At 42.1% G+C, this 27,423-nt stretch overlaps 1 protein-coding gene across 2 annotated transcripts in view; it reads right to left on the reverse strand.

Moving 5' to 3' along the window:
- The window catches only part of LOC147104304 (uncharacterized), a 171,511-nt gene that overhangs the window by 100,975 nt on the left and 43,113 nt on the right, over nt 1-27,423 (reverse strand). For both annotated transcript variants that reach the window (XM_085961522.1, XM_085961521.1), the window contains exons 8-11: nt 27,233-27,293; nt 26,520-26,655; nt 23,488-23,676; nt 20,525-20,559 (exon numbers count right to left, since the gene is read on the reverse strand). In XM_085961522.1, the coding sequence (XP_085817648.1) occupies nt 20,525-20,559; nt 23,488-23,676; nt 26,520-26,655; nt 27,233-27,293 (421 nt within the window). The remainder of the gene's footprint in view (nt 1-20,524; nt 20,560-23,487; nt 23,677-26,519; nt 26,656-27,232; nt 27,294-27,423) is intronic.

Here is a 27,423-nt window from a genome sequence, read left to right on the forward strand (position 1 = left end):
AAAAGCAAATTTTGCTAAGCTCAGAGGGGGTTTAGCCATAGTGGACTGGAAACAGCTACTTGAAGGTAAATCAGTGTCAGTGCAGTGGGAGGCATTCAAGTAGGAGAACCAGAGGGTTCAGACCAAATATATGCCCTTAAAGAAAAAAGGTGGAACTAACAAATCTAGAGCCCCCTGGATGTCTAGGGACATACAGGGTAGGATAAAGAAAAAAAGGGAGGCGTACGACAGATACCGAGGGCTAAATACTCCAGAATCTTGAGAGGAGTACAGAAAGTGCAGGGGTGCAATTAAAAATGATATTAGGAAAGCAAAGAGAGCATGAAAAATTCTTGGCAAGTAAAATCACGGAAAACCCAAAGATGTTTTATAAATATATTAAGAGCAAAGAGGATAACTAAAGAAAGGGTAGGGCCTATTAGAGATCAAGAGGGTAATCTGTGTGTGGAGGCGGGAGATGTCGGTAGGGTTCTTAATGAATACTTTTCACAAAGGAGAGGGCGAAGCAGACATTGCTATCAGTGGGGAGGAGTGTGAAATATCAGATGAAATAAACAGTGAGAGAGGAAGTATTAAGGGGTTTAGCAGTTTTAAAAGTGGATACATCCTCCGGCCCGGATGAAATGTATCCCAGGCTGTTAAGCAAAGCAAAAGAGGAAATAGCAGAGGCCCTGACCATCATTTTTCAATCCCCTCTGGCTTCAGGTGTGGTGCCAGAGGACTGCTAATGTGGTACCCTTGTTTAAAAAGGGAGAAAAGGATAGACTGAGTAATTACAGGCCAGTCAGCCTAACCTCGGTGGTGGAAAAATTATTGGAAAGAATTCTGAAGGACAGGATAAATCTTCATTTCGAAAGACACGGATTAATCAAGGATAGTCAGCACGGATTTGTTAAGAGGTCGTGTCTGACAAACTTGACTGAATTTTTTGAGGAGGTAACAAGGCGGGTAGAGGAGGGTAGATGAGGGTAGTGCGTTTGATGTAGTGTATATGGACTTTAGCAAGGCTTTTGATAAGGTTCCACATGGCAGACTGGTCACGAAGTTAAAAGCCCATGGGATCCAGGGCAAAGTGTCAAGTTGGATTCAAAACTGGCTCGGAGACAGGAAGCAGAGAGTAATGCTTGATGGGTATTTTTGTGACTGGAATGCTGTTCCAGTGGGGTTCCGCAGGGCTCAGTACTAGGTTCCTTGCTTTTTGTGGCATATATCAACGATCTTGACTTGAATATAGTGGGTATGATTAAGAAGTTTGCAGATAATACTAAAATCAGCTGTGTGGTTGATACTGAAGAAGGAAGCTGTAGACTGCAGGAAGATATCAATAAATTGGTCAAGTGGGCAGAACAGTGGCAAATGGAATTCAATCCAGAGAAGTGTGAGGTAATGCATTTGGGGAGGGCTAACAAGGAAAGGGAATACACATTAAATGGTAGGACACTGAGTAGTGTAGAGGAACAAAGAGACCTTGGAGTGCATGTCCACAGATCCCTGAAGATAGCAGGCCAAGTAGATAAGGTGGTTAAGAAGGCATACAGAATGCTTGCCTTTATTAGCCGTGGCATAGAATATAAGAGCAGGGTTCAACTGTATAAAACACTAGTTAGGCCTCAGCTAGAGTACTGCGTGCAGTTCTGGTCACCACATTACAGGAACGATGTGATTGCACTAGAGAGGGTGCAGAGGAGATTTACAAGGATGTTGCCGGGAGTAGAGAATCTTAGCTATGAGGAAAGGCTGGATAGGCTGGGTCTGTTTTCCTTGGAACAGAGGAGGCTGAGGGGAGACCTTATTGAGGTGTATAAAATTATGAGGGGCATAGATAAAGTGGATAGAAAGGACCTATTTCTCTTAGCAGAGGGGTCAAAAACCAGGGGGCACAGATTTAAAGTAATTGGTGGAAGGTTTAGAGGGGATTTGAGGGGAAATGTCTTCACCCAGGGGGTTGTGAGGGTCTGGAACTCACTGCCTGAAAGGGTGGTAGGGGCAGGACCCCTAACCACATTTAAAAAGTACTTGGATGTGCACTTGGGATGCTCTAACCTGCAGGACTACGGACCAAGAGCTGGGAAGTGGGATTAGGCTGGATAGCTCTTTGTTGTCCGGCGCGGACACGATGGGCCGAAATGGCCTCCTTCCGTGCTGTAACTTTCTATGATTCTATAGACTGGTTTCTTCTGGACATTATCACGTCATAAATACCCAGTTTTCTAATGAAACAAGGATAGGTTAAAAAGTGAAACTTCGGAATTAAGAGATGTCTTAACTGATTTATCCTCAAATGCAGTCTAACTTATGCAGCTTGATGAGAGTTTTTATTTTAACTTTTATGTAGTAGCAATTTAACTTGATTTAGTTTACAGCTTTTTATTTTGTGTTTAACAGAGCATATATTCTAAAACCACAAAGCAAAGTAGCGCACAATCGTTAAGAATCACACTTTCTCTGCATCTTACTTGGGTAATTCAGAATGACTTACTCGAGCTATATAATTCACTCATTCAACATATGGCTTTTTTTTTTTAAATGACTCTTTTATACTGTGCCACTGATCAGAGAGCAGCAGTTGGATGTACAACAACAACATATAGCGCCTTTAATGTAGTAATACATCCCAAGTACAGTAGACAGCACTGGATTTATACTGCTGATTGTAAATGTTGCCCCCATGAGAACTCTGCACATACATGTGCACAATTCCATTCCAGCCCAGTAAATGTTACATTGGCCCAGAAATTCGGGTCTCCACGGGCGAGTACGCACGGGGTACTCACCCGTAGGCCCAACAGAAGTGCAGCTTTTGTGCATGCACTGCGCATGCGCGGGAAACCGGAACTTCCGTTCCCTTAAAGGAAGGGGTTCAGAGGTCGAACACGTACGCCGGAGAGGCAGCGCGTGCGCCTGGAACTTACGTTTTTTTTGCAGGTTTCTCCGGGAGGGTAAGTCTCCAGGAGTTACACATGTAAAAAGCAGGCGCAAGGCCTGCTTTTAACAAGGTAAGTGGTGAATTAATTAAAATTAAAACATTTTTTCCACAGGTTTATTATTTTTAAATACTTTAAAGAAAGGTAAGTTTATGTTTAGCCCCATTAGAAAATGTAATTAATCTTTTCAAAATTTTTAATTGTTTAAAATAGTTATTTTATGCAATTTATAGTTATTTTAAAAATGTGATTTAAAAATTTTTTTATTTGAAGTTTTAGTGATGTTTTGGGGCTTATAGTATTTCTAGTTTTGACAGCTCTTCCTGTCAATTCTATGAACGGGCATTTCCCTGCTACCATTGGCTCTCCATGGCCCACGTGATCCCAGGGGACGCATCAAACTAACTGCGCCCGAGATACGCAAGCACTGCACGCCGGCAGTTGGAGCAGGCCCAGGATCGGAATCCCATACGGGCCCACAGCTCAACGGCCGGTGCGCTAGGTAAGTGCAGGCTGGAGGCTTGCACCGCGGGAAGCCCCCGACCCGAATTTCTGGGCCAATGTTCTGAGTGTAGGAAGGAGCACTGCTTTATTGAAACTTTTTTCTTTTTTAAATGGCACTTTACGAAACGAACAGATCACCTCAACACTTTTCATACCTGGCATGACAATATACTGTAATTTGCAATGTCAAGCCCAGATAGTGAGAGACAGCCTCTCTCGGAAAGGGTGGGGTGGATCTTGCGTCATTATTCTCCAAATTTAGATTAGGACCTGCCACCAAAGTTACACCACCACCTCTGTCATTGAGATGCAGATGTGACAGTATAACTACTCTCTATGCAATAAATTGGACAGAATGCTTCTTAATGGCTGAACAACAATAACCTGAGATGCAGCTGAGTCCAATCTGCTTAATAAATGAAAACAGTGTGCACAAGAACTGGAAGAGCCCCAGGCTTTTCAAAGCTGAAAATCTTATCTATACTGCACACCAATAACCACTACACAAGTCAGATTTTATCCACCTCTGAAAATGTTACTGATTGTCTCATTCTACATTACTCAAGTAGGTCCTAAACATCTAAAGAATTAGGATGTAGCTAATTCGCACCATTGAGAAGTACCATTAACTTTCCACAAATCTGTAAAGATTCTTCGGATTATATCCCAGTGGAAAATGTTTAGTCATTACTCAACTTCCTATAGATGGACACAGTGCCAGGAAACCCAACTCTTGGTAGAGTCAGTTTACATGCAAGATTTCCTATTCACATTTCCAAACTAGCTCATACAGAACACTACTTGCTTTCCAATGGATTTAACATGAGTCAGCTGGTGGTAGCGTGGAGACAATAGTTGTGGGTTCAAGCCCCCCTCCAGGCTCACACTTGACTACAGTACTGAGGGAGTGCTACACTGTCAGAAGCGCTGTCACTTGGATGAGATGTGCAGGTGGATTTAAAAGATCCCATGGCACTACTTGAAGAGTAGGGAGTTCTCCTGATATTTTGGTCATTATTGATCGCTCTACTAACAGCAGCAAAACAGATGCGCTGGTCATTCATCTCATTTACTATTTCTGGGACCTCGCTGTGCACATATTGGCTGCTCTGTCTGCACACAAAGCAACAGTGACTACACATCAATGCAATTCAAGACATGAAAGGCACTATACAAATGTGATTTTTCTTTCTAATCCTTCAGTAGCATTAAAATTTGTATTATTTTAATTACAAAATGAACACAAGAACATAAGAAATAGGAGCAGGAGTTGGCCATTCGGCCCTTCAAGCCTGCTCTGCCATTCAATGAGGTCATGGCTGATCTTCTGCCTCAATTCCATTCACCGGCCTTATCGCCATATCTCTTGATGCCCTTACAAGTCAGAAATCTATCGATTTCTGTTTTGAATATATCCAATGACTTAGCCTCCACAGCCCTCTTGGGTAGAGAATTCCAAAGATTCACCACCCTCTGTGTGAAGAAATTTCTTCTCATCTCAGTCCTGAATGGCCTACCCCTTATTCCCTGGCTCTAGACTCCCCAGTCAAGGGAAACATTCTCCCAGCATCCACCCTATCAAGCCCTGTAATAATTTTGTATGCTTCAATGAGATCCCCTCTCATTCTTCTGAATTCAAGAGAATACAGGCCTAGTTTACTCAATCTCTTCTCGTACGACAGTCCCGCCATCCCAGGGATTAATCTCGTGAACCTTTGTTGCACTCCCTCTATGGCAAGTATATCCTTCCTTAGGTAAGGAGACCAAAATTGTACACAGTACTCCAGGTGTGGTCTCACCAAGGCCCTATATAATTGGAGTAAGACTTCTTTACTCCTGTACTCAAATCCTCTTGTAATGAAGGCCAGCATACCATTTGCCTTCCTAATGGCTTGCTGCACCTACACATTCACTTTCAGTGACTCATGTACAAGGACATCCAGGTCCCTTTGAGCATCTGCATTCCCCAATCTTTCACCATTTAGGAAATACTCTGCCTTTCTGTTTTTTCTACCAAAGTGGATAACTTCACATTTATCCACATTATAATCCATCTGCCATGTTCTCGCCCACTCACTGAGCCTGTCGAGAGCCCCTTGAAGCCTCTTCACAACTGACACTGCCACCTAGCATCAGCAAATTTGGAAATGTTACATTTAGTCCCCTCATCCAAATCATTGATATAGCTTGTGAATAGCTGGGGCCCAAGCACCAATCCTTGCAGTACCCCACTAGTCACAGCCCGCCATCCTGAAAAAGACCTGTTTATCCCTACTCTTTGTTTTCTGCCTGTTAACCAATTCTCAATCCATGCTAATATATTACCCCCAATTCCATGTGCCCTAATTTTGTTCACCAACCTCTTGTGTGGGACCTTATCGAACATTAAAGGACACAACAATTTAATCCAACAGAAGCCCTATGAATGCTCGCCCAAATGCTAACACTAATAGTAACTTTCTCCCATTAGAGAGAGAACCAAAGCCCAATTGGATTGACCTATTGCAGAGGTGAATGCAGTAGCAGTTGGAGCTTTTTATGGAAGCTAGGAGCAAAGTAAATCACTTATGCATTGCCTTAAAAGCATGATGCTTTTAAATATCACTGTTGGTACTAAAGCCTCAAACAGTTTGATTTGGAAAGCAGGACAAAAACAGCCTTTATGGCCTTTCTATTCTCTTGAAACTCTGACATTTTCTCTACCTTGTTGCTGGATAGGTTCCTTCTATTGATTTTCAAGTCTCCCACTAAATATACACTACCACTTCAGTGGGCTGAGAAGAGGGAGGCCCAGCAGCACTTGATGTGGTCCAGCCAGATCTGGTATTGGATGCCTAAATCAGATACGTTCAAGACTGCGCCCCTTGGACTCGAGAGCGAAGATCGGAACAATACCGGGGTAACAACTGGAATGGGAGAGTAACGGTTTTGCTGGGGACAAAGGCATCAAAGTAAGGGGCAAGTGAGGGGTTGAGTAAATCAGTGTCTGCAGAAGTATCGTGGTGAATGGAGAGCCATAGACTAGGCAGTTGGAAGTTTGAAAGTGCAGTTGGAAGTTTCTTGGAAGAGAGAGTTTTTGTCCAGGGGTGCACACAGAAGAAAGTGGGGGCTGGAAGTGGGTAGGAGGAAGTGGATGGTGAGGGATACAAGGTAATTGTCAGAGATGGCATCATCAGTGATGTGACTATGGCAGTGGACAGGCCACAGGAGATGGCAAAGTTGAGGGGGCGGTCATGAATATGGGTACAGGAGTTTAACTGGAGAGAGGTTGAGAGAGTACAGGAGGGCAGTGAATTGAGAGATGAGTGGGGAAAGGGGACGAAGGTGGAGAAATTGGAATTACTGATGAAGACGACAAGAACTTGTTGAGTTCCCTATTAAAAGATTAAATCGAATCCTTACCAATCCCATGTGTAGGTAGTCTGTTCCAGAGGGCAATGACTCTAAAAACAAACCTTCTTAACCCAAGTATTTCATATGCATGCCCTCTAGTCCTATTATTGCTGTCCATCTTAAATAACCTAGCCAACTGCTTTGAATCCAATCCCTTCATCATTTTAAAAAACTCAAAGCCAATGTTTCTCTAAAATAACTGAAAGGATTCCTCTGAGCAGCTGTCTGTGCAAACATTAGAGCAGATGTACTAGACTGACACCAGGGAATTGGATACTCTTGTTGTGCATGCACTTTGCCACATTAGTGTTCACTGGAAACTGATCTTAGGCAAGACTTAAATACAGCAAATACTCAGTGGAAACAAAACCATAAATTAAATATAGTTCCAAAATTTTGCAAAAACAATACAATACAACATTAGTCAAGAAGTTTCCCTTGGCCAATTTTAGTCACACTGTATCTAGTTAACAGTCTACTCTTGATAATTCAGAGTCAATTTTGTGCAAAGAACATTTGAATTATCCAATTTGTATTAAGCAACATACAGTAAATAATACTGCAAGGGGGGAATTTAGTGCTAAATATGTTCAATTATCAGATTATTTGAATTAAGCAACTTTGAATTAAGAGGTGTAGATTGCTTTTAAATAAGTTCAGCACATGGAAACAATTTATTCACGCGTGCTTGCATTCATGGTAAATTACTTCTCGAAAAAAAATTAACAGGCAGAATCAAAGTATTAGCAATAGAATTGCTAACATAACCATTCGACCCATAGCATTTTCTGCATGCCTCATTTTTAAAAGAAAACTAATGGCTCCCCAGATGGCCTAGTGGGTAAAGGCACTACCTGGTGAGCATTAAAAAGGTCTTCGCAAGGTCGACTAATCTCAGCCGGGACAGCAGTTGGGCTACTATAATTGGCCTTAATGCTCTTGGGCTAGACAAGGAGGCAGAGAGAGCAAGAGAATTCAGCCAGGGCTCCTGCTTCTATTCACTATCCAGTAAACCCTGCTTGAAAGTGCATGTGTAGAATCAGGCTCAGGCATGATGCTCGCTGTGGTTGAATTGCCTTCGGACAATTTCTTGGTTAAGGCTCACACATGAAAAATGACGACTTAAACAGGGTAATATTGATGGTGTGGAGATGCCGGTGTTGGACTGGGGTGGACAAATGTAAGAAGTCACACAACACCAGGTTATAGTCCAACAGTTTTATTTGAAATCACAAGCTTTCGGAGCGCTGCTCCTTCGTCAGGTGAAGTGGAGATGCATAAAGACACAGCTTATATAGTCAGAGAATAATGCCAGATGATTACAGGTAATCTTTCTAACTGCCATTTATCACACCTCGGCAGAGAGATAATCACAGCAATCAAAGGTGTGAATGGTGTCCAAACAGGTCAGTCAGGAAAACATTACATCAAAGAACAATGAGGTGGGGTCACAAGGGGTCAAATGTTGCAGATGCTGGGGTCTGTATGAAAAACAAAAAACAGACAAAAACTTTTTTTTTGCTGGAAATCACAGCAGGTCCGGCCGCATCTGTGTAGAGAGAACAAGCCAACGACGACTCGAGTCTGGATGACCCTACATCAGGTGGGGTTACATGTAGCGTGACATGAACCCAAGATCCCGGTTGAGGCCGTCCTCATGAGTGCGGAACTTGGCTATCAGTTTCTGCTCTACGATTTTGCGTTGTCGTGTGTCTCGAAGACCGCCTTGGAGAATGCTTACCCGAAGATCGGAGGCTGAATGTCCTTGACTGCTGAAGTGTTCCCCGACTGGGAGGGAACACTCCTGCCTGGCGATTGTTGCGCGGTGTCCGTTCATCCGTTGTTGCAGTGTGTGCATGGTCTCGCCGATGTACCATGCTCCAGGGCATCCTTTCCTGCAACGTATGAGGTAACAACGTTGGCCGAGTCACATGAGTATGTACCATGTACCTGGTGGGTGGTGTCCTCATGTGTGATGATGGTATCTGTGTTGATGATCTGACATGTCTTGCAGAGGTTGCTGTGGCAGGGTTGTGTGGTGTCGTGGTCGCTGTTCTCCTGAAAGCTGGGTAATTTGCTGCGAACGATGGTCTGTTTGAGGTTAGGCGGCTATTTGAAGGCAAGTAGTGGAGGCGTGGGGATGGCCTTAGCGAGGTGTTCGTCGTCATCGATGACATGTTGAAGGCTGCGAAGAACATGGCGTAGTTTCTCCGCTCCGGGGAAGTACTGGACGATGAAGGGTACTCTGTTGGTTGTGTCCCGTGTTTGTCTTCTGAGGAGGTCTATGCGATTTTTTGCTGTGGCCCGTCGGAACTGTCGATCGACGAGTCGAGCGTCATATCCCGTTCTTACGAGGGCGTCTTTCAGCGTCTGTAGGTGTCCATCGCGTTCCTCCTCGTCTGAGCAGATATTGTGTATTCGCAGGGCTTGTCCATAGGGGATGGCTTCTTTAACTTTAGCTTGTGATTTCAAATAAAACTGTTGGACTATAATCTGGTGTTGTGTGACTTCTTACAAAGGTAATATTGGGTTTCTGATACCCATGGAACTATAATCCAGTCAGATTTGGTGCCTTCAGGAAGAGAAAATGGCAGAAACAACAAATAGCATGACTTGTGTCTTTGTCAGGCTATTCATTTTGTGAAAGTAACTAAAAAAGTATTTCCTTTTTCTGCTGCCCCTTGCAGACAGTACAGTAAAATAAAAAAAGATAGATTCACTACTGCATGTATGTGTATTTCTCTGTCCTGAATAAATAGAGGTCAGAAGGAATGGCTATTTGAGTGCATGCTAAAGGCATTTAAAAAAGATGCATTAAACCGTATAATTACACAGTTCAGCTCCTTTAAGAATACATATTGATCAGGTTTTTAAAAATTCTATTAAAAGCCAAATACACTGCTTCAAAAATGTGGGCAGATTTCCATCTAAAATCTGAAACCTCTGCACCATCAAGAACATTTGATAAAGAAACCATATTAATCAACAAGTTAACCACGTTGATTCACTGCCTGAAACAATATTCCTCAGGTAGCAAACAACAAAAGGATATCTAGACAGTGGAATAGATGAGGGCGAGGCGGCGGATCATCTCGTTATATTTTACAATACTCACAACAAACACTCTGCATAGGTCTAAACAGCAAGCTCCTTTGAAAACCTGAAGCTGCCTTGTTCAGCTTTGGCAACTAAAGGAGGAATAGCAAGTTAATTGTGTTGCTAAGGAAATTAGGTCAGCCCTCCTACCAAGGTGAGCAAGAGCTCAAGCACAGAACTACTGTCTCGCATCGGAATGGACGAATGCCAACTTGGTCTCCATTGAACAAAGGCACCCTCTGACAAGAGAAATCTATTATCTTTGATTCTGTCCTGCAGCACTTTTGGCAAACATATAAATAGAAGGTAAATTTAAAAAGGAAAAAATATTTTAAAAGCTTTTCAGTGTGGAAACTAAATAAATTTAATAAAAATTTAATTGACATTGTGCTTTTGAGTTCACTCTGCTTTCCCCCATTTCAATTATAACTATGGCTGTCTGCTTGCATCGCACGTATAACAAAGAGACCTAAATTATATTCCCATCATTAAACAAACAGACTTCAGCATTTGATGTACAAGACAACTTGCCAAAAAAGAGTTTCCTTCACTTTTCAAATGTCTTTCACTTTTATTGGTTCCTCTGACTTAAATGCCACCAGGAAACTAAGCTGAGAATTCTCCTCTGTAATCAGGTGTATTAAACTCTTTTAAAATTACACAATTTATACACATTTGCATATATGCCTAGTATATGTAGTATTAATAAAATAGAAGCAGCACTTCTTTTACTTCATACAATCCTTTTCACACACCTGTATTCAAGATCACATAAATTTGCCAAGAATTGCTACCACTAAATATCTAAATGCACAGCGGTGGTTTGTTGTATATGTAATGAGCAAATGCAGTAATTGTATTAGTCAATAAGGTGCATATTCTGGGACAGAAGGGATAGCAAAAAAAAAACTGAATTTACAGTGGCAGACTGTGTTCTCTGCACTCATGATTGAAGAGGTTGCCCGGGTCAGTCAAGGAGGGGCAGCATGCATTCCTTCACTGAAATTGCTGAAACATTCTCAATGAATAGAGGGCAGATAGATTTAGGAGTTCAGAAACACACATCTTGATAAAGCTATAAAAAAGTACATAGTATTCTAGGTTTTATAAATAGGGGAATAGAGTACAAAAGTTACTGGACTAGTAATCCAGAGAAGAAGTTCAAATCCCACCATGGTAGTTTTGAGAATTTGAATTCAGTTTTTAAAAAATATGGAGATTAAAAATAGCAGGTATCAGTAAAAGTGACCATTAAGCTGTCAGATTATTGTAAAATTCAACTGGTTCACTCATGTTCTTCAAGGAAGGAAACCTGCCATCCTTACTCATTCTGGCCTATATGTGACTCCAGTCCCACCCAACATGGTTGACTCTTACCTGCTCTCTGAAGTAGCTTAACAAGCCACTCAATTCTATCAAACTGCTGCAAAGTCGTCCACATGTTGAGAATGATTAAAAAAGAGGTACTGCTAAAACCTATACATGCAAGTGGTTAGCCTGCAGTTAGAATGGCACATCCAGTTATGGGTACCTTACTTTAATAAGTACATCTTGAGTTAGAGAATCTGGAGAAGCAGATAGTCTTCTCATTAAAACAGAGAAGGTTAACAGGAGATCTGATGGAGGTGTTCCAAATTATGAAGGGGGATGAATGGTTACTAATGATTTCCATTGGTTGGTGAGTTAATAACTAAAGGGCATCAATTTAAAGTCATCACTAAAAGAACAAAGGGAGGGGGTTAGGACAATTTCCAGCCATACGAGAAACCGCAGTGGAAGAAGAATCCAAAAAAGGAATGTTAGAAAAATAAATGAACAAATTAAAATGGGACTAAGTGGATACCTCTTTCATAGAGCTAGCACAGGTGCATGGGGGTGAATGGCTTGAATTCTATGATTCAAGATTTACTTTGAGTTTGAAGATGGTACTAAGGGTCTTTTGCAATACTAATAGAAATGCACTGTGGAGCATAAAGCACAAGACTGAGAAAAGAGTGCATCTATTTTGACAACCCTGCAAAATAATCCATTAGCTTTTATTTTCACAAACCCATCACAGAATATTAGTTGAATTATTTACATATATTTTGACTGATAAGCACACGCAAAAATGAGTTTGTTTTTGGCTCCCTCCTTGCCAGTTTTCTTTCCTCCTGAAGGTATAATTCAATATAATTTACAGATTAGCCTCTAGTACCTCATCCAACTGGCCTTTTAAAAAAAATTCATTCACAGGATGTGGGCGTAGCTGACATCAGCAGCATTTATTGCCCATCCCTAATTGCCCTCGAGAAGGTGGTGGTAAGCCACCAAACCACTGCAATCCATGTGGCAAAGGTACTCCCACAATTCTGTTAGGGAGGGAGTTCCAGCATTTTGACCCAGCGACGATAAAGAAGCGGCGATATATTTCCAAGTCAGGATGGTAGAAACATAGAAGATTGGAGCAGGAGTAGGCCATTCGGCCCCTCGAGCCTGCTCTGCCATTCAATGAGATCATGGCTGATCATCCAAATTCAGTACCCTGTCCCTGCTTTCTCCCCATACCCCTTGATCCCTTTAGCCTTAAGAAATATATCTAACTCCTTCTTGAATATATTTAATGAATTGGCCTCCACTGCCTTCTGTGGTAGAGAATTCCACAGGTTCACCACTCTCTGGGTGAAGAAATTCCTCCTCATCTCTGTCCTAAATGGCTTACCCCTTATCCTTAGACTGTGACCTCTGGTTCTGGACTCCCCCGCCATCGGGAACATCCTTCCTGCATCTAGTCTGTCTAGTCCTGTTAGAATTTTATAAGTTTCAATGAGATCCCCTCTCATTCTTCTAAACTCCAGCGAGTAGAAGCCCAATCGACCCAATCTCTCCTCATACGTCATTCCTGCCATCCCAGGTATCAGCCTGGTGAATCTTCGCTGCACTCCCTCCATGGCAAGAACATCCTTCCTCAGATAAGGCGACCAAAACTGCACACAATACTCAAGGTGTGGTCTCACCAAGGCCCTGTACAAATGCAGCAAGACATCCTTGTTCCTGTACTCAAACCCTCTCACTACGAAGGCCAACATACCATTGGCTTTCTTAACTGCCTGCTGCATCTGCATGTTTACCTTCAGCGACTGGTGCACAAGGACACCCAGGTCTCGTTGCACTTCCCCTGCTCCCAATCTATTGCCGTTCAGATAATAATCTGCCTTCCTGTTTTTGCCACCAAAGTGGATAATCTCGCATTTATCCACATTATACTGCATCTGCCATGTTTCTGCCCAATCACCCAACCTGTCCAAATCATACTGGAGTTTCTCGGCATCCTCCTCACAGCACACACGCCCACCCAGCTTTGTGTCGTCTGCAAACTTGGGAGATATTACATCTAGTTCCCTCGTCGAGATCATTTATATATATTGTGAATAGCTGGGGGTCTAGGACCGATCCCTGTGGTACCCCACTAGTCACTGCCTGCCACTCAGAAAAAGACCCGTTTATTCCAACTCTTTGCTTCCTGTCTGCCAACCAGTTCTCTATCCAAGTCAGTAAATTGCCCCCAATCCCATGTGCTTCAACTTTACTCTTATGCGGGACCTTATCGAAAGCCTTCTGAAAGTCCAAATACACCACATCCACTGGTTCTCCCTTATCTATTCTACCAGTTACATCCTCAAAAAATTCCAGCAGATTAGTCAAGCACGATTTACCTTTTGTAAACCCATGTTGACTTTGTCCGATCCTGTCACTGTTTTCCAAGTGCTCTGCTATTACATCTTTTATAATGGACTCTAGCATTTTCCCCACTACCGATGTCAGGCTTACTGGTCTATAATTCACTGTTTTCTCTCTACCACCTTTTTTGAATAGTGGGGTAACATTAGCTACCCTCCAAATTCCCCTACAAATACTGATTTCTTTCAGTTCCTCCCTCTCATTAGATCCTATGTTCCCCGACATCTCTGGGAGGTTATTTGTGTCCTCCTTTGTGAAGACAGAACCAAAGTATGTATTTAATTGGTCTGCCATTTCTTTGTTCCCCATTATAAATTCCCCTGATTCTGACTGCAAGGGACCTATGCTTGACTTCACCAATCTTTTTCTCTTCACATATCTATAAAAGCTTTTACAGTCAGTTTTTATGTTCCCTGAAAGCTTACTCTCATATTCTATTTTCCCCCTCTTAATTAATCCCTTTGTCCTCCTTTGCTAAATCCTAAACTGCTCCCAATCCTCAGGTTTGCTGCTTTTTCTGGCCAATTTATATGTCCTCTCCTTGGATTTTATGCTATCCCTAATTTCCCTCGTTAGCCACGGTTGAGTCACCTTTTTTGTTTTATTTTTATGCCAAACAGGGATGAACAAATTCTGTAGTTCATCCATGCAATCTTTGAATGTTTGCCATTGCCTATCCACCGTCAACACTTTGAGTAACATTCCCCAATCAATCCTACCCAACTCGCGCCTCATAACATCGTAGTTTCCTTTATTTAAATTCAGGACCCTAGTCTCTGAATCAACTACTTCACTCTCCATCTTAATGAAGAATTCTATCATATTATGATCGCTCCGACCCAAGGGGCCTCGCAGAACAAGATTGCTAATTAATCCTTTCTAATTACATAATACCCAGTCTAAGATGGCCTGATCTCTAGTTGGTTCCTCGACATATTGGTCCAGGAAACCATCCCGTATACACGCCAGGAATTCCTCCTCCACAGTATTGTTACTAATTTGGTTAGCCCAATCTATATGTAGATTAAAGTCACCCATGATAACTGCTGTGCCCTTATTGCACGCGTCTCTAATTTCCCGTTTAATGCCATCCCCAACCTCCGCATTACTGTTTGGAGGCCTGTATACCACTCCCACTAACGTTTTCTGCCCCTTGGTATTTCTCAGCTCTGCCCACACAGATTCCACATCAGAGCTAATATCCTTCCTTTCAATGTGTTAATCCCCTCTTTAACCAGCAATGCTACCCTACCTCCTTTTCCTTTTTGCCTATCTTTCCTGAATATTGAATACCCCTGGATGTTGAGTTCCCAGCCTTGGTCACCTTGGAGCCAGGTTTCCGTAGTCCCAATCATATCATATCCGTTTACCTCTATTTGCGCAGCTAATTCATCCACCTTATTACGAATGCTCCTCGCATTAAGACACAAGTCCTTCAGGCTTGTTTTTTTAACACTCTTACACCTTTTAGAATTATTATTTACTGTGGCCATGTTTGATTTAAACCCTTGATTTGACTGCCAGCTTTGTTTTTCTCCTTCCTGTCTTTTGCTTCTATCCTTGTTTCCCTTTCCTCTGTCTCCAGCATGGTGTGTGACTTGGAGGTGATGGTGTTCCCATGCGCTTGCTGCCCTTACCGTTCTAGGTGGTAGAGGTCGTGGGTTTGGGTTTGCACATTATTCATGTGCAAGCTTTGACCTTGGATGTTAGCAGGCTATTTAATAATGGGGAGCATCACAACCAAGTCCAATCATGCGTCTGCTGCCCTTGTCCTTCTCGGTGGCAGAAATCGTGGGTTTGGGAAGTGTTGTCGAAGAAGCCTTGCTGAGTTGCTGCAGTGCATCTTGTAGATGGTACACACGGTAGCCATGGTGCACCGGTGGTGGAGGGAGTGATGGTTTAAGGTGGTGGGTAGGGTGCCAATCAAGTGAGCTGCTTTGTCCTGGATGGTGTCAAGCTTCTTGAGTGTTGTTGGAGCTGCACTCATCCAGGCAAGTGGAGAGTATTCCATCACACTCCTTACTTGTGCCTTGTAGATGGTGGAAAGGCTTTGGGGAGTCAGGAAATTAGACACTTGCCACAGAATCCCCAGCCCCTATCCTGCTCTTGTAGCCATCGTATTTATGTGGATGGTCCAGTTAAGTTTCTGGTCAATGGTGACCCCCAGGATGTTGATGGTGGGGGATACGGTGATGGTAATGCCATTGAATGTCATGGGACGGTGGTCAGACGCTCTCTTGTTGGATATACTCATTGCCTGGCACTTGTGTGGCGCGAATGTAACTTGCCACTTATCAGCCCGGGCCTGAATGTCGTCCAGGTCTTGCTGCATACGGGCATAGACTGCTTCATTATCTGAGGAGTTGCGAAGGGAACTGAACACTGCAATCATCAGCAAACGTCCCCACTTCTGATCTTATGATGGAGGGAAGGTCATTGATGAAGCAGCTGAAAATGGTTGGGCCTAGGACACTGCCCTGAGGAACTCCTGCAGCGATGTCCTGGGGCTGAAATGATTGGCCAGAACAACCACAACCATCTTCCTTTGTGCTAGGTATGACTCCAGCAGTGTAGCATTTTCCACGATTCCCATTGACTTCAATTTTACTAGGGCTCCTTGACGCCAAACTTGATCAAATGCTGCCTTGATGTCAAGGGCAGTCACTCTCACCTCACCTCTGAAATTCAGCTCTTTTGTTCATGTTTGGACCACGGCTGTAATGAGGTCTGGAGCCGAGTGGTCCTGGGGGAACTCAAACTGTCGACAACATCTTCCATCACTTGCTGATGATTGAGAGTAGACTGATGGGGCGGTAATTGGCCGGATTGGATTTGTCCTGCTTTTTGTGGACAGGACATATCTGGGCAGTTTTCCACATTGTCGGTTAGATGCCAGTGTTCTAGCTGTACTGGAACAGTTTGGCTGGAAGCGCGGCTAGTTCTGGAGCACAAGATTTCAGCACAACAGCCAGGATATTGTCAGGGCCCACAGTCTTTGCTATATCCAGTGCGATCAGCTGTTTCTTGATATCACATGGAGTGAATTGAATTGGCTGAAGAATGGCTTCTGTGGTGGTGGGGACCACAGGAGGAGGCAGAGATGGATCATCCACTCGGCACTTCTGCCTGAAGATGGTTGCAAACGCTTCAGCCTCATCTTTTGCACTTCTGCGCTAGGCTCCGCCATCATTGTGGATGGGGATGACCATGGAGCCTCCTCCTCCCATCAGTTATTTAATTATCTACCACCATTCAAGATGTGGTGTCAGGACTGCAAAGCTTTGATCTGATCCTTTGATTGTGGGATCATTTAGCTCTGTCTATAGCATGCTGCTTCCGTTGTTTAGCATACATGGGCCTAGAAATTCAGTGCCCTTAGCACCGATTTTGCGGTGCTAGAGGGCCTAGCGCTGCAATTGGCGCCGGTTCCTAAATTGCCTGGGGCCCTTCCGCGGCGGTAGACCGGTAGCGCTGCGCTGGCACCGATGACGTCATCGGTGTGCGCAGCATCCCGGTTGCCGTGGTAACCCGGCCCCAAGCCGAAATTCAGTTGCGGCCGCCTCGCCAGTGGCAGCCGCAACTAAGACTCCGGCAAACGAGTGTTGCCGGAGTCTGCGCCGGCGCTTTAAGGAGGCGCGGCGGCCGGCCGCTTTCCCGCCGGCCGCCTGCCCGCAGCTCCCTCCCCGGACTTCCCCCCCCCCGGAACAGATGCAAGCCCGGCACTTGTCCGAGGTGCCGGGCTCATTTTTGAAGAGATTTGCGCGGGCCGCGGCCGGGTGCAGGCAGCTCCTCCTTAACGGAAGGAGGAGGCCTGCACTTCCCGAGCCTGCCGCACCGCAGCGGGCGCCGCAGCGCCGGAATAGCACTGCAATGCGGCGCGTTGCGCCAGTTTTCAGGCGCTAAAACCCTTCAGTAGCGCCGGCAGCCGTTTGGGCGCGGCGCTACTGAATTTTTGGCGCGCGCAAAGGGACTTAGCGCCGGCGCTAACTTCCGGCGCTAAAGCCCTGGCGCAGCGCAAACTCAATTTCTAGGCCATGTAGTCCTGTGTTGCAGCTTCCCCAGGTTGGCACCTCATTTTTAGGTACTGCTCCTGGCATGCTCTTCTACACTCCTCATTGAACCAGGGTTGGTCGCCTAGCTTGATGGTAATGGCAGAGTGAGGGATATGTCGGGCCATTAAGTTACAGATTGTGGTGGAATACAATTCTGCTGCTATTGATGGCCCACAGCGCCTCATGGATGCCCAGTTTTGAGCTGCTAGATCTGTTCTGAATCTATCCCATTTAGCAGTGTTAGTGCCACACATCACAATGGAGGGTGTCCTCAGTGTGAAGACGGGATTTCATCTCCACAAGCACTGCTACCAATACTGTCATGAACAGATGCTTCTACAATAGGTAGATTGGTGAGGACGAGGTCAAGTAGGTCTTTCCCTCATGTTGGTTCGTTCACCACGTGCTGCAGGCCCAGTCTGGCAGCTATGTCCTTCAGGACTCGGCCAGCAGTGGTGCTACCGAGCCACTCTTGGTGATGGACATTGAAGTCCCCCACCCAGAGTACATCCTGTGTCCTTGCTACCCTCAGCGCTTCTTCCAAGTGGTGTTCAACATGGAGGAGTACTGATTCATCAGCTGAGGGAGGTGGCAATCAGCAGGAGGTTTCCTTGCCCATGTTTGACCTGATGCCATAAAACTTCATGGGGTCCGGAGTCAATGTTGAGGACTCCCAGGGCCACTCCCTCCCGACTGTATACCACTGTGCTGCCACCTTTGGTGGGTCTGTCCTGCCGGTGGGACAGGACATACCCAGGGGTGGTGATGGAGGAGTCTGGGACATTGGCTGAAAGGTATGATTCTGTGAGTATGACTAGGTTAGGCTGTGGGACAGCTCTCTCAAAGGAGGACTTTGCAGGGTCGACTGGGCTGGGTGTGCCGTGTCTGAAGCTGCTGCCGAGGTCGATGCCGGGTGGTCCGTCTGGTTTTATTCTTATTATTGTTTCTTGCAGTGGTTTGTTACAACTGAGTGGCTTGCTAGGCCATTTCAGAGAGCCGAAACAGATGGGTATTTACAGCAGTCCAGTAGTGATACTAGCTTTTTTATTCCAGATTTATTTAATTAACTGAATTTTAATTCCATATCTCTGGATTATTAGTCCTGGCCTCTGGATTACTAGTCCAGTAATATAACCACTATGCTACTGCTGCCTATGTTCATGGTCACTGGATAAACTTTGAGCCATAAGGTAAGCAGATCACTTTTCTGGCCAATGTTAGTGGTGATTAAAGCCTGATCTGTATGAATAAGGCGTAACAATAAACATGTTGTCGAAGTAGTAAAATTGCAAAAGCAGACAGCAGCAAGAAATAAAGTACATAAAACTGTTTTAGGTCAAGTTTGGAAAACTGTGGTCTTGGGTTACGCAAAGTAATGAAAAAGCAGCTATAAAAATATGAACAGCACATTTCCAGTTCCACATACATTAATAAGATGGAAGGCTCAGACAAAATGATTACAAAAAAGGACAAGTACTTAATAAACTTTTCAATCACAATCCAACCAAAACAAGCCAGAATTCCCATTTATTTTAAGGACATACTTCAAGGGTTACAACAGTGGCAACTAACGCAGAAAATAAAGTTTCAGTGAAGACAGTACATCTGTGCATCTAGTCACATACAATGGAGAAGTGTTGATTGAGCTACTGACAGTTAGCTACAGTTCTTTAGTCTGAAAACAGATGCAACATATGGAATTAATCTGCACAAGCCAGCCTGCCACAAGCTCAGAAAAATGCAGCCGGGAGTAAAAGAAAATACTCTGATAAGGACAAATAATATACATCATAATGTTTTAAGGAACACAAGGGGTATCCTACTGATGAGTACCTTCATAAAATCATTCATAAGGTTAGCATTTCTGATCCTCCTTACTTAGGATCATTTTCTTTCACTATGGGTATTATGCTCTATTCATGCCTCCCAATATTTTAATTGTAAATTTGTTCAGTTTTAAAGAGCTTTGTAAGTATGACAAAGTACAGTACACACAAGGGAAAAACACTTGCAGTCAGCTGAATATATCTCAGATCTGGGCAAAGGATTAACGCAAATTAAGCCAGAACTTTCGAGACTGCACATTCCTTATGAACTAGTAAAATACTTACCAACAGGATGGATTTAATACACACTCCTCAATGTGCAAGTCAACTAACTCAAAATTCACAAAGTTTAGTGCATTCAAAAGTTAAAAATCGTTGAATGGCCTAGTAACACTCAATATCTTTGCAGACAATAGCAATTGTGCAATTCCTGCAGTAATGCAATCTATAGGCAGCTCAAGTGTTTTTAAGACCAAAAACCCCACAGGGCAGTCTATCCTGTGGCTTCAGTCCAAAGCCTGACAAATTCTCATACCGCATTAAAACCAGTCTATTTCATTCTGTTTGTAAGTCCACATTAATTGGAATCCTTACACAACAGACACACTATCATGGGAACCTGGATACAAGCTATTCAATACCAATCAGGATTGGGGTTGAACTTGTAGCCTTTTTTACTGCTTGATAAATTGTGCTTTACAGATATATTTATCATTTAAAGGTCTGGGCTACTGGCAACATTGGTCCTGCTTTTGAAAAATGTGTCTCACATTAGGTTGTATTTGTTCCTGTTCTCCTCCATCAACCGAGCGATACACATTCACACTATCACTTTGAGGTAACCTTGTAAATCAAATGCATTTCTGCAATGTTTGGCAGACACAAATTGTGACTGGATAAAAAGCAGAATTGCAAAAACTTGCAGACGCGTACAGTCCTTTGGCAAGTAGATTTTGTTAAACTACGAATTTTCTCCTAACTTTCTCGCGAGGAGCAGGTCTTCACTTACCTGCGAGATAGTCAGCACCAGCCCGTTGAATGACCCTTAAAAAAGAAAGAATATCCAAAGTAAGAAACTCATAGAATAAATAAAATAAATGGAGGGGGAAGTTATTGGCAAAAACTAACCATTGAAGAAATACAGCCTGTACCTGATAATTTGAAGTCATTTCTGTACTCAGGAAATGTGTATTATCCAATCATTTGAATTAAGCAAAATAAATAACAGAGCAATGTGGGAATTTAGTCCTAAAAATTAAATCAGAACTTGAATTAAACAAATCTGAATTAATCATACAAAAGAGGTTCATTATCAGTATAAAAATACTGATTGCTCTTACAGATTATATTTAGAAGTTACAAGAGTAATTAAAGTGCCTGCAACCACGATCCTATATCCCAAAGAGGCTGGATTTTGGTATTTGTTACTAAAATGTTGACATCAGTATTTTAAAAATGCCTTTGGGTATCATCCCAATGACTGCAATCAACAATCACTGTATAAACTACAGTAATTAGCAGAATGACATTATTCCAATTAACTTATTCGTGCGTACTTCCGAACTTTAAATCTTAACAATCTTTTAGAATCAAAGCCTGTAGAACTATTCATCATGCATCTCTTTCAGCAGCCTTAAAACACCAAATAATGTATTTAGGGATTAGAGTCACCAGAAATGAATTTCTATGGCGGGTTTTAAATACACACTGCTGCACTTAGCTTCCGAGGATGCAATGGCAGAAAAAAAATGGAAGCACTTTTCTTGAACTTTGTTTGCAATACAACACAATGATCTAAATAGTGTCAAGACAGACTGCAGGTAATTTGTCTCCAGTAGACACATATTTGAAATTCATGTACACACTCGGATTTTATGACCATTTAAATTCATGGTTGGGAAGTCAGGCACAGAACACCTCCAAATTTCCAATGTGCTCCCAGTGGGTGAGGCTCCCCGGTGAAGGCATGAAGTCAGAAAGTTATCCCTGTGGTGTCAATTTGCATACATCATGACAAACATATTTTATCTGGTTTTTCTCCCAAAGAATGGTTGCTAGTCTCTTTTTCATGAAGATAGTACAGTTTAGGATTCATCAGTGTAACCCACATCAAAAAACACCAGCATCATATTTTACACAGGCATGTTAAGATGACAATATGCTCCATTGGGCTATGAGCAGCAGAATACAAGCTATAAAAGCTACAAAACAGCAGCAGACAGCAAGTTTGTAAATAGTCTTTGTGTAAACAAATCGGGGCCAGCACCAACATCTCAACATAGCTTGAAGTAAGCTGCATGGCTTTTAAAGCAGATGATGTCAATCAGTAGAAGATAAAACTGTCTGCAGTGCAGCCAGTGGTCAAAGAAAAAAGGATATATTTGACATATCTATTAGGAACAACTGCCACCTAAATTCTCTAAAATCTGCATCTGAAAGTGGCTTCTTGCATTTTTCAAAGTCCTGACGTGGAAAACGGATGGTATTCCATTCATTTTGTTGCCATTAATTTTGCTGCCCAAAATGAGCCAATAACTGTATCACTGGCATATCTTTAGATGCTTTAACACGATCAACGCCAACATTTTGCATTTATATAGCACCTTTAACATAGTAAACCATCCCAAGGCACTTCACAAGAGCGTTATCAAACAAAATTTGACACCGAGCGGACTTTAAGGAGCATCTTAAAAGGAGGAGAGGTAGAGGGGTTTAGGGGGGGGAATTCCAGAGCTTAGGGCCTAGGCAGCTGAAGGCACAGCCGCCAATGGTGGAGTGATGAAAATCGGGGATGTGCAAGGGGCCAGAATTGGCAGAGCACAGAGATCTCGGCGGATTGTAAGGCTGGAGGAGGTTACAGAGATAGGGTGGGGCGAGGCAATGGAGGGATTTGAAAACAAGGATGAAAATATTAAAACTGAATTAATTTGTTAATTTTGTAACGCAGTCAATCACATGACAGGACAGCAACATTATTTGATCAATATGTTACTCCTGGTAACAAAACATCCGTACCTGCACTGCAGTTCTGTGGAAGAACTGAAAGCAACACTCAAACTATCTGGCAGTGGTCAGCAAAATGAACTCATCCCCAGATCAGTCAGGTGTTGTCAGTTGGTCCTGCTCACCAAAACCCTGAAATCTAACAAAACATTGCCATCTACAACTGCACAAATTTGGACATAGGCGGCTTATTTTGTTAAGGTGCCAAAGAAAGATATTATAATATTCCCACAAATAAAGTTCTTAAGTATGGCACTTTTTTGACTGCCATTGCAGTAATTACAATAGAACGACGGAAAATGAGTTTGAAAAAAAATTCTATATAAAAAAAATTATGTGATACCACTATTTAAAAAAAAATTATAAACTGGGTAGTAGTGCAGGGCAGAGTGTGTCCATGTTGAAATGAATAGGAATTAGAAGACAAGATAAGTGAAGAAGTAATGATTAGGTGACACCAGGCTTGAGTTTGAAATGCCTCTAGCAATAGTGAAAGACCTGTTCAACTTTCAAGCAATGAAAAGTATTATGCAATGTTCTAATAATGCTCCAGGAACAATTCAGAAATTGTAGAGAACCACACTAAATTTCTTAATTCGTAGCATTCCTGAAATAAAATATTCTGCGGAAATATAACTGCAGCTTTCAAAAGGTTTGATTTTATTAGTCATTTTATGATTTTCTTTTAACAAGCATACTGTCAAAATCTCATTTTTGATTTCTCCAGCCATAAAAGTCATGCCAAATAAAATTAGGTATCTTAATACAGTACACTGAAATATCTATTACTGCCCTTGATAGCAACATTTTCCCCCACTGAGCTGAGTTAATCAACAGTAGATGGATATAAAAAAAAAACTGAAGATGAGTACAATATATAGGAGAGCTTAATACATAACTGTAGTTGGAATAAAAAGGATTTTTTGCAACTTAATCATTTAAAATTCAGAAAAAAACACTGAACAATACCTTCTGCCAGAGCCAACTTTTTTCCAATCAGATAGCTTTTATCTATTCCTTTGTCATACTGTTCTTCAGATTTCTTTTCACTGCAGAAGGTCCTCACAGTACGAATGTCAGAGATGGTCTCTTCTGCCGTTGTGCCGACGGCTGCCAGTTCATCCTGGAATTTTTTTCGTAATCTCTTCACAAACTCTCCTGGATAATCAACATAAACCAACCTATGTTATCACCCTCTCGAAGAATGAGTTTTTAACTGAGCAGCTGATGTATCATTTTCAACCAATTGTTAAAACTCATCTTTTGAAAAATGCTGAAACATACAACAGTACAGCATTTTACAGATTCTCTTGCTTAGTTATATTAATTTTTTTGAATCCACCATCAGTAAATACTGAGCGACAAAAAGCCTACAACAATTATGTGTTCCTCGTCAACTCAATTACCAAATCCTGAGCTGGAAACGGAGTTCCAAAAGAATAAATGGCAGAAACAAGTCCACAGGAGCAATGTTGAAAGAATTTCCATAGAATAAAAATGTCTTTGAACTACATAGTACAATACCCTATTATACAATTTTCTAATTGGAAGAAAAAGAATGTCAAGGCAATCTCTGGACAAATAAAACATCTGTCTCAATCTGGTATTGTTTGTAAAAGTACAGTCTGGCAGCTGACAACTTTTAAGTTACTTAATTCTTGCTCAGCTTCGACATAAGAAGATAGCCTGTTCGGCTGGTCACAGATAACTGATGTTTTGGGAGTCCTCTTAGAGATGGCTGAACTCTGTGTTGGCATCACACAATGGGATTCTGAGCAAAATGAGTCACAGAAAATCTTAATGTCTCTTAACACTACTATTTCCGTCTCTTTGGAAGACAGAATACCACTATCAATTTCCATTAAAAACATTTAGAGAGCTATGATCAACAGCCTTTTATTCTTAACTATTTTTGTTAATTTTTGAATACTTTTATTTAAAAGTGAAAGCTGAATTAGCATCAGCAGATTCTCAGACTGGCAAAAGGTGGGAAGTGGTGTTCCACAGGATCGGTGCTGTGGCCACGGTTCACAATTTACATTAACAATTTGGACTCGGGAATCGAAAGTACAATTTCCAAATTTGCGGACGACACCAAATTGGGAGGTGTGGTTAATACAAAGGAAGGTTGTGACAAAATACAAGAAATTAAGAAACTTGCAGAATGGGCGGTTAATTGACAAATTAATTTCAATATAGATAAGTGAGCTGGTGTAGGAAGAATAAGGAAGCCACATACTGCATGGACAAGAGTCTATATGAGGCAGAAGAGCAAAGGGATCTAGGGGTACAGATACACAAATCACAAAGTAGTGATGCAGGATAATAAGGCCATAAAAAAACCAAACCAAGCATTGGGGTATATTTCTAGGGGGATGGAATTGAAAAGCAGGGAAGTTATGTTAAACTTGTGTGGAACCTTGGTTAGACCACACTTGAAGTACTGTGCACAGTTCTGGTCTCCATATTATAAAAAGGAGGATATAGAGGCACCAGTGAAGGTGCAAAAGTGATTTATTAGAATGATGATGCCAGAACTGAGAGGATATACCCATCAGGAAACATTCAACAGAATCTCTAGAAAAGAGTAGACTGAGGAGTGACCCGATAGAGGTCTTTAAGATTATCAAAGGGTTTGATAAGGGAGACGTAGAGAAGATGCTTCTATTTGCAGGGGCGACTAGAACTAGAGGGCATAAATAGAAGGGCCCGGAATTTGCGGTCCCGATGAGCGTACGCTGTCATTAGCCTTCTGAAAGGCCCCGCAAGTTCGGGGTTTTCACAAAAACCCGGAACTTGTAATCTGTCAAGGTATGCCATGACAGATCTACTGAATCGACTAGAAAATCACTTTCACTGCCACCACCTTCACAAGGGCAATTAGGGATGGGCAATAAATGCTGGCCTTGCCAGCGACACCCACATCCCATAAACGAATAAAAAATGTTTTAAAAATGCCCATGAAACTCTTACGCCTGGTAAAAGCAGGAGTAGGGCCTGCTTTTGCCAATGTGTGGGTTAATATTAATTTTAATGTTAAATTAAAAAATTTTAAATAAAGAGTGCACAAACCTTTAAAAGTTAGTTTATGCAAATTTTGGCCCAGATTAAAATGTTTAAAATTATTTTTCAAATGTTTTTATTTTTATTGTATTTGCTGTATTGAAGGTACTTTTAATTAAATTTGAAAATTAGAACATTTATTTTTATTGCAATTGTCTAAATTGTTTAATTATTTCGGGATTCCATTAGGGTTTATGAGGATTCCATTCGTAAATGGAATCGTCCTCTGTCATTGGAGGACCCGGCCCATGTGCCCTCAGGGGCGCTTCCGAACTGCCTGCGTCACTGGGACCCGTGGGCCTTTACGCAGGCGTACGCCTGGGAGGCCCAGGACCCGAACTCTCCGTACTCCGGAGGTACGCCTCCGACCGCAAATTCAGGACCACTATAGTCACTAATAAAACCAAGAGGGAAATTCAGGATAAATCTTTGCCCAAAGAGTGGTTAGAATGTGGAACTCACGACCACAAGGAGTACTTGAGGCGACTAGCATAGATGCATTTAAGGGGAAGCTTGATAAGCACATGAGGGAGAAAGGAATAGAGGATATGCTGATGGGGTTAGAAGAAGGGTGGGAGGAGGCTCGTATGGGGCATAAACACCAGCATGGAGCTGTTGGGCCGAATGGCCTGTTTCTGTGCTGCAAGTACTATAACACTATGTACTATATAATACTGTTGTGGTGGGAACAGCAGCATTAATCTGCATCAAGGTCTATGAAGCAAAGTAATCGAGCCAAGCAGTAATAGTAAAGCTAGGACACAGGGGCAAAAAGTGTTTAAACACAAGCGAAAAAGTATTAAAAAAGGAAAAGAAAAAAAAAAAAATCCAACAAAAATTCATGGTAGCAGGATAGAAATGGACAATATACTGCAGCTGACTATTAGTTGCTTGTGCATGTGAATGTGACCCAATAACGACACTTTTCTCCAACTCACCATATAGAACCCCTCCAATTGCAACAACCGGGACAGAGGCAAGGAGCACTCCAGTCAACGCTGGGCTTACAACAAACATAAGAACTATAGAACCAATTATCTGAAATGTGTATCGCAGCAACATGGACAGGTTTACCTGCAATAAAAACATAATGCAAAATCATGACTTACCCATTTAAAATTAATATCTGTACTGCCATTGTCTTGTAATTTTTATACATCAGTTTATTCGTATTTCATCAGTTACACTTCTCACACACGACAGATGATAAAACACCCTTTGCTGTACAGAAGCACCATCACTGTACAAATAGTGATGGTAAGAAGCAAAGTTGCAACTGGTGTATTTGCCTTCCAGTAATCTACTGAAGACTAAATTCCAGTAATCACACATCAACTAAATGGAGCACCCAGAGCATTGTCACGCTGACTTTCACCCTCACTATATTTACAGTAACACTTATTTATTTTTATTATATATAAACACAAGTGAAGAGAGAGATATATAAACACAAGTGAACAAGAGAGAGATATCATTTGAATCGCTTAATAGGACACTTAAACACCTTGAGTGGATTTTATACATATATTCTATTATGTTCTTATTTATGCATTTACCTCCGGTTCTGTTAAAAGGAAAACACCAAATAATATGTATTTTATTTATACTGAAGATGCAACCCTCTTGTATTGTTGTTTGGTCTTATACTTACTGTTAAAGTATTCTGAATGATCTGAGTATCAGATGACAGGCGATTCGTTAATTCGCCAGTTCTGTTGCAAGAGGAAATTTAATTAAAAAAACATTAAAAATTGACCAAAATTAATGAAGCATTCGAACAAAATCAGAATAGGTTTTGAATTTTAGTGCATATTAAATCAAGCTGCACTTAAAACAAGTCAT

This window comes from Somniosus microcephalus, chromosome 19, assembly GCF_052327205.1.
Source record: "Somniosus microcephalus isolate GS21.2 chromosome 19, FLI_Smic_1.0, whole genome shotgun sequence".
NCBI classification, from domain to species: Eukaryota; Metazoa; Chordata; class Chondrichthyes; order Squaliformes; family Somniosidae; genus Somniosus; species Somniosus microcephalus.